A 13,106-nucleotide genomic window follows, 5' to 3' on the forward strand; every position below is an offset into this window, starting at 1 on the left:
GACACAGACAAGGGGTTACAGCACCCACCGGGCCTGACTGCGGTGTGGGGCTGGGTGGCAGCACCCCTGGTACCTCCTTCCGGCACCATGTGGCCGAACCTCCCTCAGCCAAAGGGGAAGCAAATCCTGGCACAGTTTCGGGCACCACATTACAGCTGGGCACAGCTCGGTGCAGCATCCCGCCACTTGGCACTGCTGGTCACGCACCGGCTTGGTTTGCCAGAGCCCAGCTGGGGCTTGACAGGGCTTGATGTGGCTTTGGGTTGCCTTTGGGATGGCTTTGGCACAGCTTTGGCTTGGCTTCGGGTTGCCTTTGGGATGGTTTTGGCACAGCTCTGGCTGCCTTTGGCACTGCTCACGGTGCCCGGTCACGGTCCGGGGATGGTCCCAGGGCGAGAGGGCGTGGCCAAGCGTTTGGGGCGCGGTTAAATGGGAAGGGGCGTGGCTACACGAGATGGGCGTGGCTTCAGGGGGCGTGCCTCGGTGGGCGTGCCCCCGGGAGGGGCGGGGCCATCCATAAGGCGCGGCGGCGGCGGGCGCGGGCAGTCGCGGCGGGGCCATGAACGGGGTGCGGGGCTGGTGCGCGGTGCTGGACGTGCGGCCCCACGGCGAGAGCCCGGTAAGGCGGGACCCGAGCCCCCCCTCGGCACCCCCTGCTCCTCCCTTTACCTCCCTCCCGGTCCGCGGGGCCGCTCCTCTCCTCCCGCCACTTGGAGGGGTCCCCCGGGGGGTCCCGGTGCGGTGCAGCGCGGCCGTGCCCGCGCTCACCGCGGAGCCCTGGGGGGACTGCGGGGCCTCTGTGGGGCTCTGCCGCCTGCCCCTTCCCTGGGGGCTTGGGTGGACCCAACTGGGGTGGGCGGTGGAGCACACTGGGGACACCACAGCATCGCTGTTGGGCTCCCACTGTCCCCTAATGTGCTTATGGGGGGCTCCCGGCCAGCGGCTGTCCCTGGGTAATGTGGGGTTTGGGGCATCGCGCCCCTCGAGCAGCTCCTGGGGCCATGGGGCAGGGAGCTGCTGGTGCCGGGTCTGTCCTGGTGCTCCCGTGCTCGGTTACCGCCGGGCACCGCGTTCTTCCCTCTGTGATCGTTGGTTCCCCCATCGCAGCGAGGACGGGCCCTGGGTGGGGCTGGCAGCGCCCCAACGCCGGCCCCGCGCCGGTGCCGCCGCCATGGCCCCATCCAGAGGCCGAAGCCACCTGCGGCCCACGGGCGGTTCAGGCTTTTGCTCCTGTTTCGGCAACTGGAGGGATCCCCGAAGGCGGCGGCGGCGGCAGAACCGCGCTGGTGCTCGGCTCCTGCCCCGGTGCGGCTCCCGGCTGAGCCCCGCCGGGTGACTCAGCTCTGAGTCTCTTCTGGAGAGCCCTAATTCCCCACAGCTCTCCCGGCCTTATAAGGAGCGATTGCAGAGTTGGGCTCGTTTGGCTAATGGGTTATTACGGTGATAAGCGCCTCCGTAACGCCGGCAAGCTCCAAGCGCCGGAGCTGTTGGCTGCTGATCCTCGGCGATACCCTCTGGGTCAGGTCAGGCCTGTTCCCATGGAGCAGTCGGGACTGATGGATGGATGGATGGGGCACCCATGGTTGCAAAACGCCGGCGTCGGGGTTGTCGTTTGTGGGTCCTCGGACGGCGCTGCTGGGATAGGGTTGGGATTTGAGTGGTTCCCCCTTCCCCAGGAGCGGAGTTGGTGCCTTTCCCGCCAGCCGAGCTTTTCCCAAGTGGGATTTTCTTGGGTGGGAGGATGCAAAGTAGACCAAAAGATCTAAAATCAGCTTTGGTGTCCCTGAAAACCCTCCTGTCCTCAGCCTCGCCAATCCCACTCGCTCTCATTGCCAGGGGACCCGGCTCTCGCCGGGTGGTTGGACCCAAAGGGCAGCCGGGATGTTGGCAACGCCTCCCGAAGGGCACTGGGTGGGAGCGCAGCCATCTCCCAGACCTACCCCACCGCAGGGACTTCCCGAGGCTGGTAGTAAAAGCCCCAACCACGCGCTGCCAGGCGGGAGCAGCTCTCGGGTGCCAGGCTGGGGGTGAGGCCCCATTTGCCATCTGAGGTGGGGTTTGTCCAAGCAGGAGATGAGTGCGAGGCACATCCCAGCACCGGCCGTGGTGCAAACCCCCCCTGCCTTCCCTGGAGCATAAAGGAGAGGGCCTGGCACTCGCTGCCATCTCTGCTCTGGGGCTGTGAGCTGGAGGTGAGCGTTGGCAGAGCAGGTTTAACACCAGCCAGGAGGGGAAGGAGAGGGATAGGGCTGAATTCAGCCCCTTGGAGCAGGAGGGCAGCTTGTGCTTGCCACGGCATCCTTCTGGGCTGCTCTGGCTTTACGGTGGAGGAGCTGCTTCTCCTGGACCCCAGCAAGGAGCCGATAAGCCTTTGTATGTGGGATGGTAAGAGCAAAGCCCCAGAGGAACCGCGCTGGCGTTGGCGAGCCCAGGGACTTGTCTCTGCGCGGTCCCTGCAGCCGGGACTGCTGCAGACAAACAAGCCGGGCAGGGATGGGTTGGCTCAACCCGCCTGCGGCTTCCGCCTCCTGCACCGGCCTCCTCCGTGGCATTCCCCACACCAAGGGGCTGGTTTCCTCCACGGAGAACCTCGAGCATCCAGCTCCGGCCTCGCCACCCTCCGCCTCCCCCGGCACGGGAGGATGGAGGCGCCGGAGCCTTTGCATTTGCATGGGAGGTTTCCTGGTTGTGTGACCCGAGGTTTGGTGGTGCCGGTGCCGGCTGGGAAGGCACCAGCTGCTCTTTGCTTCCTGCCGCAGCCGGTTGGCGGCAGCTCCACAGCGGGTTTATCCAGGATCCGGTTTTCCTGGGGTCTACTGGAACGGAAAAGCACCCGCGTGCCGGCTCCAGGCAGTTTTGGCTGCGGGGATGGCAATGGGCTGGTGCTTGTTTCTTATCACAGCGGATCTTCCCCGGGCGAGCGATTCCCTGGCAGCCTCCTGCCCTTGCCTGGGCTTGACGGGACGGGGAACATCAGATCCTGACGCTTGTAAACAAAGCTGCGAGTAAGGGCGCGTGAGAGGGCCGAGGAACTGCCAGCGGCTCTGCCGTGCCAAGGCTCCTGCCCTGCTGCGCCAGCCCCTGTGGATGGGGCTGCTCCATGCTCCCACCCCCAGCCTTGTCCTGTGTCCCCTTCGCTTTGGGCACACGGAGGTGTTGAGCGATGTTTTGTGTGCAGCCGCTTTCCGTGCTGTGAAGCCCCGAGTGCTTCTTGCACCTTCCCAAAACCGTGGCGCAGGTTTTCCTGACCAAAGTTTCCAATGTCGTGGGTCTTGCCAAGGAAAACGTTCCCTGGAGTAAAGCATACAGAGAAGGATCTGGTTAAATGACGAGTGCAAGCAGGGCGCAAGCGAGGTTTCTCTTCACAGGGGGGACAAAAGGGGTCTGGTGATGCCTTTGGGATCTGTAGGAGGGCTCCTCAGTTCCCAGGAGCCGGCGTTTGCGTGAGCACCGTATACACAATGTTTTGGAAACAAACAGATGGCTTGTTGAGACTTGGATGGCGCGGGGAGCGCTTGGAAGCAGGAGGCACAAATACCTTGATGTTGCTTTTGGAGAGCAGGAGGCTGACGTGGCCGAGGTGTGGCGAGGGGCGGGCGCCCGGCACCTACCCCAGCTCCGCGGTGCTGCCGCCCGAGAGCCCGCTGCGGCACCGAACAGTTCCTGCTTCCCGGACCCGTTTAATAGGGACCATGAGTGACAGCAGCCTGGGCACCAGTGAGGTCTGTGTGGGGAAGGGAGCGCGTGGTGCTGTGGGTGCATGGTCCCGGTGTTAAGCTGCGGATGGAGAATGAGCAACCTCATGGAGGGCTCTGGGTGTCCGCGCACTGCTGTAGGGCTCTTTGCGTGCTCGCTGAGCTGTGCACGGGGCTGGACGTGGCTGAAGTGGGAGGAAGGGGAAGGCTTTGGGTGAGCAGTTAAGTGCTGAAGGCAAACTGGGTCCTGGCTGGAGTCTCCAGGGGTGCCCTGCGGTGTCTCGCTGGGCTGCGCTGTGCCAGGGCTACGCCAGCAGGGCACAGGCAGAGCCATAGGGCCCGTGGCTGTCGTGGTAGGGCAGGGAGGATGAATCTGGCACAGTCCCAGTGCACAGGCTGGGAATGGCTGCTTCCACCCTTTGCCATGGCTGGTACCGAGCGCCGTGCGTCGGCCCTGCAGCAGCGGCTGCCGTGACGGATGAGGGCTGTATCTCCTGGCAGAGGAGGACGTGCACAAAACCGAGCCTGGCAATCGCTTCTCCAGCCCGTCGGCATTACCTCAGCCTTGGCTGGGCCACAGCTCCTCTGGGCCCTGATGGGTTTGATGAATGCAGTCGTCGTGCGCTTGCTGTTACTCATTCCAACCCCAGTGTCACTGTGCAGCTCAAAGCGAGGGGGAAGGCAGCTCGTCCTGCATGCGTAGCGGTGCTGACCTGGCTCTTGGCTCGTGCTGGCCGCAAACAGGCTTTCGAGGGATCCACATTTAAAGCTAAATAACACATAAAACCTGGTTCTTGTCTTAGGAGAACGTGAAGGTGCTGAGGCTGACTCTGCCCAATGACCTCCCGGGTGACAGGCGCGAGCAGGTCACCAAGCAGAAGGTGGGTTTGAGTTCACCTGGGGAGGAGGGACCAGGCGCTCGGTCACTTTATGCTTTGTGAAGTGGGAAACTCACCTCCTGCTCTGTTCCTTGCTTGGTGCCGGCTCCCGAGGCCGTGCTCGGCGCCGCGTTCCCCTGCGATGATGCCCGGTGCTCATTTGCCTGGAGCCGGGTGAACCGTTCCAGCCAGTCTCACCTCTCTGTGCTTCTGTCTACAGCCGGTGGGGAAAGCCTTCGCCATGGTGGCCAACAGATCCAGCAACGGTCACTCCCTGGCCTCCGAGTGCATCAAATCCAACGACGGCGATGAGGAGATCATCAAGGTACGGTCCTTGGCAGCCTGGCTGCGTGTTTCATAAGTGGAGCTGGAAAATAGGTTTTGTCTGCAGTTACGTGGGTAAAAGCTCCCCGACGTGCCCGGGTGGCTTGGGGGGATGCAGGAGAGCCCAGAGCTGGACTTGTTGCTGGTATTCCTGGGTTGGCAGCACCGGGACGGTCTGACCCGCTGGCACCATCTCTCCTGGGCAGGTTTATCTCAAGGCACGGGCTGAGGGCAGCATGAACCACGAGGAGCACGTCAACCAGCTGAAGAGTGAAGTTCGTTACATCCAGGAGGTACTTCCCACGCGAGGGGCTCTGGTTTGTGCCGCTGCTGCAGCCATGGGGGTGCTCGCAGTGGGGTCGGGGTTGCTCTGCTTCCCCCAGGGTGTTCCACAGGGATCCCCATCGCCGGCTGTGGCACCCGAGCCCCAGCCGCATTGGCAAACTGGCAGCGGAGCTGAACCCTCCTGTTTGTTGACTTGCCTGCACAGGGCAGTAGTCTAATCAAGCGCCATAAATTAATTCAGCCTGACTAATTGCTCTGCTCTATGGACTGAATTTGAAGAGAATTGCGCGATGACTTTCCCCCAAGGCTGTCCCCTGCATGCCTGGGTGCGGCGCAACCGGAGCCTCTTGTTAAAAGGCAGTTTCTTTGGAATGTCTCATCTCCCAAAGTAAACTGGCTGAGGAGGCTCTGGGGAGATTAACCCTTTCCTCTGCTCCTGGTGGGGATGTTATTTCGGCAGAGCTGGTTGCGAGGCACGGCAGCGGCTGGGGCATGTTCAGGTCTGGGCAGCTTGGCCTGAAAAACAACCGAAAAAGAGAAGAAGGGGGGAAAAAATCATGAGATTTGGGTTTGCTGTCCCAGGGGGTGGGATCTGTGCTGTGCTGAGCTCCCCTCGGGAGCAGAGAGGGGCAGGTCTGGCAGAGCAGCCTCCACATCTTGTGTCACCCTTCCAACTCCTCTGCCAAAACACAGGATTTCCCCCCCTCCCCGGAAGAAAACAGCCTGTTCCCGTTGCCTCCTGCCTGCAACCTGCCCCGTGCAGCCTCCGGGGTGTTGCTCACTTTATCAGACCTGATCTCAAAGCCACCTGGATGCTGCACTGTTTCTGCGTGATCCTTCCCACTCCTGGGGCTTTGGCTTCAGCTCTTCTGGTCTGAGCCTTCCCATAGCTCCCCACAGCTCGGATGGAACCGGGCTGGGTTTTAAAAGGGCCTCTTAGCGGTAGCTGAGCGGGACTTAGACCTTGCCTGGCCGCAGAGGCTGTACATGGCCCTATCAGAATAGCTGAAGCAGCGCAACCGTGCAGCACGACTTAATCCTGCATGTGAAACCCAGAGAATAAGCTAAACCCAGTAAGTCGTGGTACCAGTCTGTCTGCATCCAGAAGTGCCCTGCGCTGGGATGTGGTGTAAAAACCCTGGGGATGTCTTGATCCAGCTGGATTGCTGACCTGAGAGTGCACGTCTTGCTCTCTCCCCTTGTCCTGCCGCTGCCCGGTCCCAGGCAAACTGCTTTGCCCCAGCACCTTGGGCGCTTGAACCCAAGGGGTAGGGATGAAGCCGCACCGCTAAAGCTTTGAGAAGGTTGTTCTTTGAACAGTGCTGGGGCAGCGCTTGCTGTAAATCCTGTAAATCATTCCTCTGGCTCGCTTGCTCTGACTAATTCGAGTAGCTGCGAGTCAAGACTGTACTTGTCGGCGTCCTGCAGCGCAGCAGAGAGGGAGCTGGGGTGCAGCGAGGGGCTTCGCGGCGCTCGAGAGGTGGAATGGATGAGTAAACCGTGAAGAATCAGCAGCATTTCCAGGCTGCTGCTTTTGCCTTCCTCTCTTTGATTCTTCTGCCCATGATGGGCAGAATCGGGGCAGCCCCTCGTGAGGGTCGTACCTGCCAGGGCCATGCTGCTCGCAGGCAGGGCTGTAGTGAAACTGGAGGATGCAGGCTGGCACCGGGCACCCTCGCGGCCGTGGTGCCTGCGTTTGGTCTCTGTTGGACTGGGTGGCACTGTCCCTGCAGATCAAGCTAAATTGACTTGCCTTTGCCAGGCTAGAAGTTCATTGAAGAAGCTGCGGGAAGACTTAAGTAGTAAACTTGAGAACAGACAAGGAGATAAACAGCACCCACAGGTAACGGGAGCATTTCTCGGGCATTAAATGACTTTGACCTATTAAAGAGATGTCCTCTTTGGGTCCAGACTGTGATCGAAGGGGCCTTACAGATCACGGTGAACGGGAGCCGCGTTGGCAGCGTTCACAGGCAGAACTCAACCCCTTGCACTAGCACTAGTGAGGAGTCAGTGAGCAGAACGCGTTGGCTGGCACATGCTCTGCTGCATGCTCCTTCGCACAACCCCTTTGGTGCCCAGAGCCTGCATGCGGCTGCGCGCGGCGGGCCCAGCCGGCCGTGCATCCCTCTCCATCTGTCCTCTGCTCATGCAGGTGGTGCTGGAAGAGCAGAACGGGAGCTGGCTGTACCCCGAGAGGCTGCAGGCTGACTCCTGGGAGCAGGTATGGGGCTGCAGAGGTGGATTTCAGGGCTATGGGGAGAGACGTTGCGTTAGTTTGATGTTTGTGGGTAGCTTTGGAGCTGCGCGGCACAGGATCAGGTGCTCAGGCAGCAAACTCTGGTCTTTCCCAGGGTCAGATCAGCAATGGAGAGCAGCTCTAGCAGGGCTATAATGTGCCTGATGGGGTTGAAAACCTCTGCACACGAGAGCTTTTAGCAGGAGGGTGATGGGAATGTTGGTAAATGTTCCTCCAGCGCTTTGTCTTTCCCCGAGCTGTTTTTCTCTGGGCTGGGCTTTTGGGCTGGGTTGCCGTGGACCCGGTTCACGTTGCGGGGTTTCAGGTTGCCCAAGCACGGAGCAGGGTGGCATCCTGCAAACAGGGCTTGGAAGGCAACCAAAGGATACTGGGCGCATTATCTTGAGGGCTGGAAGCTGCCTCGTGTGTGGGAGGTGAGGACAGCGGCGCCTTTCGGCTCTCTTCAAGCTGAGAAGGGATGTTCCAAGCTTTGTCACCACCAGCGCTGCCCACATCAGGGTGGAGGGAGGGCTCCCTGGTACCTCCCCGACTTCTCATCCCATCCTGTTGTTGTCCTGTGACAGGAGGAGGACGACTGCTCGGGTGAAGATGTGGAGAAGATCCGGCAGACGGCAAGGAGGCTCTTCACCAAGCTGCAGGAGGCCGAGAAGCGCCACCGGTTGGAAAGGAAAGCCTTCGAGGTGCCCGCGCTCCGCTCTCTTTACTTGGGTTCGCTGGTTTCCCCCTTTCTGGAAGCGTGAGGAGCTCCATGGACACACGGGTTGCTTGGTTCAAACCCCCCCAAGAGTCCAGCCCTGGCCAGACCCCAGCAAACGGCCTCCCTGGGGGGGCTGAACACACAAACCCGGCTTTCCCAGTTAAAAAGCAGAGCCTTGCCCACCATAGCCAGCCTGGGGGGGGGGGGCAGTGTGTGGGGAGTGGGCACCAGTAGGGCCAGGCCTGTGGCTCCAGCCCTTGTGCTCTCTCCTGGGGCTCAGCCTCTTCCCTACGGGGCTGTTTGCTGTGGAGGAGGCACCAGACCCATGGTGTGGGTCACCTCAGCCCCCGCCTGCTGCTGCTGAAGCTGCTGCATTGGCTTCCCTCCCTCAGCCCTGGTGATTAATGGTCCCCAGCAGTGTTTTCTAGTGCCTGCTCATGTCCCGGATGGGCTGGGCTCCGAGCGCTGGTGGCAGCGGTGACATCCCAGCTCACATCCTGTCCCGCAGACCAAACTGGTCCTGGCCAGCCCTGGGGGGATTCTCGCAGCGGGATGGGGGACAGCATCCGCTGGGAAGTGGGTTTGAGCGGGGACCGCTTCCTTTGCTGCAGGGCTGGCTGCCCATGGCCTGAGGACGTCTGTCCCGGTGTGCAGGAAGTTGTGTGATTCGGTGGCATTTCTGGGGGCTTTGGTCAGCTGCGGTGCTGGCTGCGGGCTCTGAGCCTGGATGAGATCCTGGGATGGGGGTTTGGCACTTGCTGATCTCGCCACCACTGCCCAGATGCTCTCCTGTGGCCTGGCTGTGGTGGGACCCATGGGGACACCCTCATCCCCTCTTGTGGGGCTGCCAAGGGCTGGTTCCTTGAGCCTGCAACCGGCCCCAGCGTGCATGTGGCTGAGGGTGAATCTCCTGGGTCTGAGGAGCCTTTATTGCAACGCTCACTCCTTTGAAGTGCTTTGAAGCCGGGGAGCTTTCTGAAGCTCTCCTCGCTGGGCCGTGTCGGGCTCTTTGCTAAGGACACCCGGCTGCCCTCAGCAAAACCTGCCTGCCGGGGCTCCGCGGCCCAGGACAGGGCTCCGGTGCCCTGGCTAAAGGTGTCTCCGTGCTGCTTGCAGAGGACGATCTCGCAGTACCAGGAGGAAGCGGAGCAGACGAGCTCTGCCCTGCGGAGAGCAGAGAGGAGCGTGGCGGAGAAGGAGGTGCAGGTGGATGAGCTGCAGAGGCTGCTGGCAGGGATGGAGAAGGTACCGGCCCTGGAGCCGTGGTGGGATTAGTCCATGGTCCTGCTCTGCTGGGGGGAGCAATGGGAAGGGCTGGTGGTGGTGATGAGTTTGGCAGTGCTCAGCCAGACCCCCTACCCCCCTGCAGGGTACCCACCGTGCAGAGACTTTGACTTCCCAGGTTTAACCTGGCAGCGCTGGGCAAAGCCAGCGGCTGGGAACGGCTGGGAACGGGCTCTTGCTGATTTAGACTTGCATTTCTTGGGTCTAGAAGATCTGGTCGGTCTGTGCAAGCTCTTCCAGGTGTCCAGGAGACAAGCGCAGTCTAGACAGCTGCCGGTTCTTCTCATGGGGGCATTAGCACAGCCTCCAGCCTTGATTATATTGTTATTGTCTTATTCGAGCTGTGGTCTGCTCGTAATCCTATTAAAGTCATAAATCTAACAGTGCAGTTTGAGCACGGAGCCATGTCGGGCTGCGTTCCCTGGCCTGCCAGCAGGGAAGGAGCTGGGCTGGTGCCTTGCTTGTACCCTGGGGGGGAAGGAGCGGGACAGCCGCTGCTGGTCGCTCTGTGGCTGCACTCGTCTGTCTGTCCCATGTCAATGTAACGTGGAGCGAGGGACTCGTGCTGCCTCGTTCCCTGCGTGTATCTCAGCCTCTCGCTCTGCCGCAGGAGCACAGGACCTTGCTGCTGAAGATGAAAGAAGGCGAAGCAGAGCTGGCGCGGCTGCGGAGCGTGGAGGGGGACAAGCTCGCCCAACAAGACCGGTGAGGCTTGGCCGGGGGCTCGGCTGCCAAGTGCAGCGCCGGCCCACGCCGCCGGGTCGGGGTGTCAGCTCGCTGGGGCATGACTACACATTCCAGCGCAGGGCGTGCTTGCTCTCTGCCTTGCAAAACAGCGCCCTGCTCCCAGTGCTGACTAATCCCCAATGCCTCCTGCAGGGCTGCTTTGCTCCCAGAGAGCCGCAGCTCCGGCCGCGGCCCAGGGGCCTCTTGCAGCCCCGCTGCGGGTTGGGAGCTCGGGGCGATGCCGGGGGAAGGCTCTGGAGCAGCCGATTGTCCCTTGCGCTGTCGGATGCGTTCCGCTCAGCCGGTATCCCGGTGCTCCAGGGGCTAATTGGCAGTGGCTTATTTCTAGAAGGCCTTGTTTGTGGCCTGACTCTTCCTGATGTTCCTGTGTCCCTGCAGACTGTGGTTGCTAGTCTCTGTGGCTCCTGCTTGAATAGGTCTTGTCTCTTGCCTCTCCTTACCTTGTCTAGTCAAAACACTTCCAGCCCGTAGAGGAGAGCTGGGTGATGAAGAGCTGCTCTGGGCATAGCTGAGTTGGGTGCTGCTCCCGTTCTGGGAGCCAGCCGACGGCTCCTGGACCCTTGTCCTGTGCTTCATGCAGGTCAGCGCAGCTGGAGAAGGAGGTGGCCATGCTGCGGGAGAAGATCCACCACCTGGATGACATGCTGAAGAGCCAGCAGCGCAAAGTGCGGCAGATGATCGAGCAGGTCCGAGGAGCCGGGCTGCGGGAGGATGGGGAGAGCCTGGGGAGGCTTGGGAGGGAGAAAGAGTAATCATCTCCTAAGCTGCTTGAAAGCTTTGTGGGGCTGAGCCCTTGTGCAAACCAAAGGGACTGGGGATGGGGTGGGAGGAGTGGAACAGGAGCACCGGGCACCCTGCTGTGGGAGTTAAACCAGACCCCGTGAGCGGAGGCTCCCTCACCTGAGGCTTCATCCTCAGGCTTAATCTGAGGCTTTTTTGGACTGGTTTTCATGCAGACCTTGCAGCAAACGTTGTGGGTGTTAAGAGGCAGGAGGGGGCCCTCCAAGCTGCCCTCCCTCCCAGGCCGTTCTCTGGGGTTTCAGCCACTGTGAACTTGTCTGTTACAGCTCCAGAACTCCAAAACGGTGATTCAGGCCAAAGATGCCGTCATCCAGGAGCTCAAGGAGCGAGTTGCTTACTTGGAGGCTGAGGTGCGTCTTAGGAGGGTTTGGAGGGGTTGGTGCCCAGGGTGTGCTCCAAGCTCAGATCCTCTCCCTGACCAGCGTTGCTCTGGCAAGCGGAACCCATTGCTGGCTCTGTGGAGGGGAACGTGCCCTCTGCAGCCCCAGGGCTGTGCAGCTTCCCAGGCTGCTGTGATGGGTCCTGGTGCAGCCAGGGCTGCTGGAGCAGCTCTGAGCTCCAGCTGAGGGCAGAGGAATCTCATCAAGCATCATCTGGCAGCAAAACCCCTCCTGTTTCCAAAGCTGCAGCTGAGCACGCACACGTCAGGCATTGGGGTTGCATTGCAGTCTCTGGGATCGCAACCAGTGTCAAACCTCTCTCCTTTTCTGGAGAAAAGCGGCTCCTGCATTGGCACTTGTGGCATTTTCTTCCCTCCTCAGTGACTCGGCTGATTCCTGCATGGGAACGGGGGGGGGGGGTGAGCCCAAATCCAGCGCGAGAGCTTGCGTGCTGCTGGGTTTCATCCTGTGCTCTCTGGGGAGCTGCCCTTATGCAGGGCTGCGTTTCATTGCCGTTAAGAAAGAGCCGCCCCATTGCAAGAGCCTGTCCTGGAGCAATCCCTGCCCGGTGTCAGTGCCTGCAGCACGCCCAGCCCCGGGTCCCTGGCGCTGACAGCGGCTCCATCTCTTGCAGAACCTGGAGATGCACGACCGCATCGAGCACTTGATCGAGAAGCAGGTGAGCCGGGGCGGGCACAGCTCCCGGGCGCGCTCCAAGTCCGAGTACGTGAGCAGGTACGTGGGGAGCACGTTCCCTCCAGCCCGGCCGCTCAGCAGCTTCCTCTGCAGGCCCGTGTCTCATCCTGGGCTTCATGCTCTGCTGGAAGCCCAGTTTCCCCCCAAGCTCCTCTGGTTGAACAACCCCTTTCTCTGTTGCAGCAAACGGCTGACGGGCCCCAAGCCGCTGCCTCTCATTCGAGTAGTGGAAACATGAGTGTCGAGAGCCGGCGCGAGCTGACTCTCCCCTTGTATCGTTGACTGGATTCCCTGCTTGACTGCCGTCCTCTGTGCTGCCGGAGCGGCCCCGGAGAACTGTGGCAGCCGAGGACAGGCGCAGCCGGGGCGGCCCTGGCAGAGGAAGGAGGTTTGCGGAGCGTCCACACTGCTGTCCCCGAGGGCACCCGGGTGCCGGTTTGGAGCTGGGACCAGCCGGCCCTGGCGTGGAGAAGGCGGATCTCGGCTGGGGATCCAGGCTGCTTTCCCTGGGGGTGCTGGGGTTGCTCTGTGAGAGCAGCCTTTGCTTCTGAAGGGCTGTGCCAGAGCAGAGCCCCCCCTCCGCTTCGCCAGCGTGGACTTGGGGTTTCACCTGGTTTGGTTTAGAACACAGCGAAATTCCCTCTTCCAAAAGAAGAACGAAATCCTCCTGAAAGCGGACTCCTTCCTACAGCAACGCCCAGCGTGTGCCAAGCAGGGAGCCTCCACCTCCCATCCCAGTCTGCTCCGGACCTGGCAAAGGCTCACGTGCCAAAACCTCAGTGTATCGCCATGCTTCTGCCACGAGCGTAGAGGAAATGTACCCGGCGTGCGGTAGTGTTTGAACCCCGAGGCTCTTGGGTTTTTACCTGTATTTATTTCAATAAATTATTGGTGTCTTCCAAGGCGGTGGTGACAGCACCACGGGAGCGCGGGCCAGCACCGCCTGGGCCATGTGTGAGCTGCGGTGCACCAACCGGCTCCACGGGGTTACAGCTCCTGTGCGCGCCTGGGGAAGGGGCAGAAGAGGTAATGCAGGAACGTGGGTGCCTGTGGGTGATG

The 13,106-nt window shown here is 61.4% G+C and overlaps 1 protein-coding gene across 1 annotated transcript; it reads left to right on the plus strand.

The window, feature by feature from the left end:
- The first annotated feature begins 557 nt into the window (after positions 1-557).
- TUFT1 (tuftelin 1) lies at positions 558-12,581 on the plus strand. Its single transcript, XM_080634812.1, has 13 exons — positions 558-619; positions 4,499-4,576; positions 4,794-4,898; positions 5,104-5,190; positions 6,945-7,025; positions 7,338-7,406; positions 8,006-8,122; positions 9,256-9,384; positions 10,034-10,128; positions 10,751-10,856; positions 11,238-11,321; positions 11,986-12,086; positions 12,231-12,581. The coding sequence occupies exons 1-13, from the start codon at positions 560-562 to the stop codon at positions 12,283-12,285; spliced, it is 1,167 nt and encodes a 388-aa protein (XP_080490938.1). The 5' UTR covers positions 558-559; the 3' UTR covers positions 12,286-12,581.
- Positions 12,582-13,106: the final 525 nt, after the last annotated feature.

This window comes from Psittacula echo, assembly GCF_963264785.1.
Source record: "Psittacula echo genome assembly, chromosome: 26".
Classification (NCBI taxonomy): domain Eukaryota; kingdom Metazoa; phylum Chordata; class Aves; order Psittaciformes; family Psittacidae; genus Psittacula; species Psittacula echo.

Excerpts from the sequence above, each read along its gene's own strand:
- TUFT1 (XM_080634812.1), top strand. The coding sequence starts at position 560 with ATGAACGGGGTGCGGGGCTGGTGCGCGGTGCTGGACGTGCGGCCCCAC. Across the intron at positions 4,899-5,103 it reads GCGATGAGGAGATCATCAAG|GTTTATCTCAAGGCACGGGC; the intron begins GTACGGTCCTTG and ends TCTCCTGGGCAG. Across the intron at positions 9,385-10,033 it reads TGCTGGCAGGGATGGAGAAG|GAGCACAGGACCTTGCTGCT; the intron begins GTACCGGCCCTG and ends GCTCTGCCGCAG.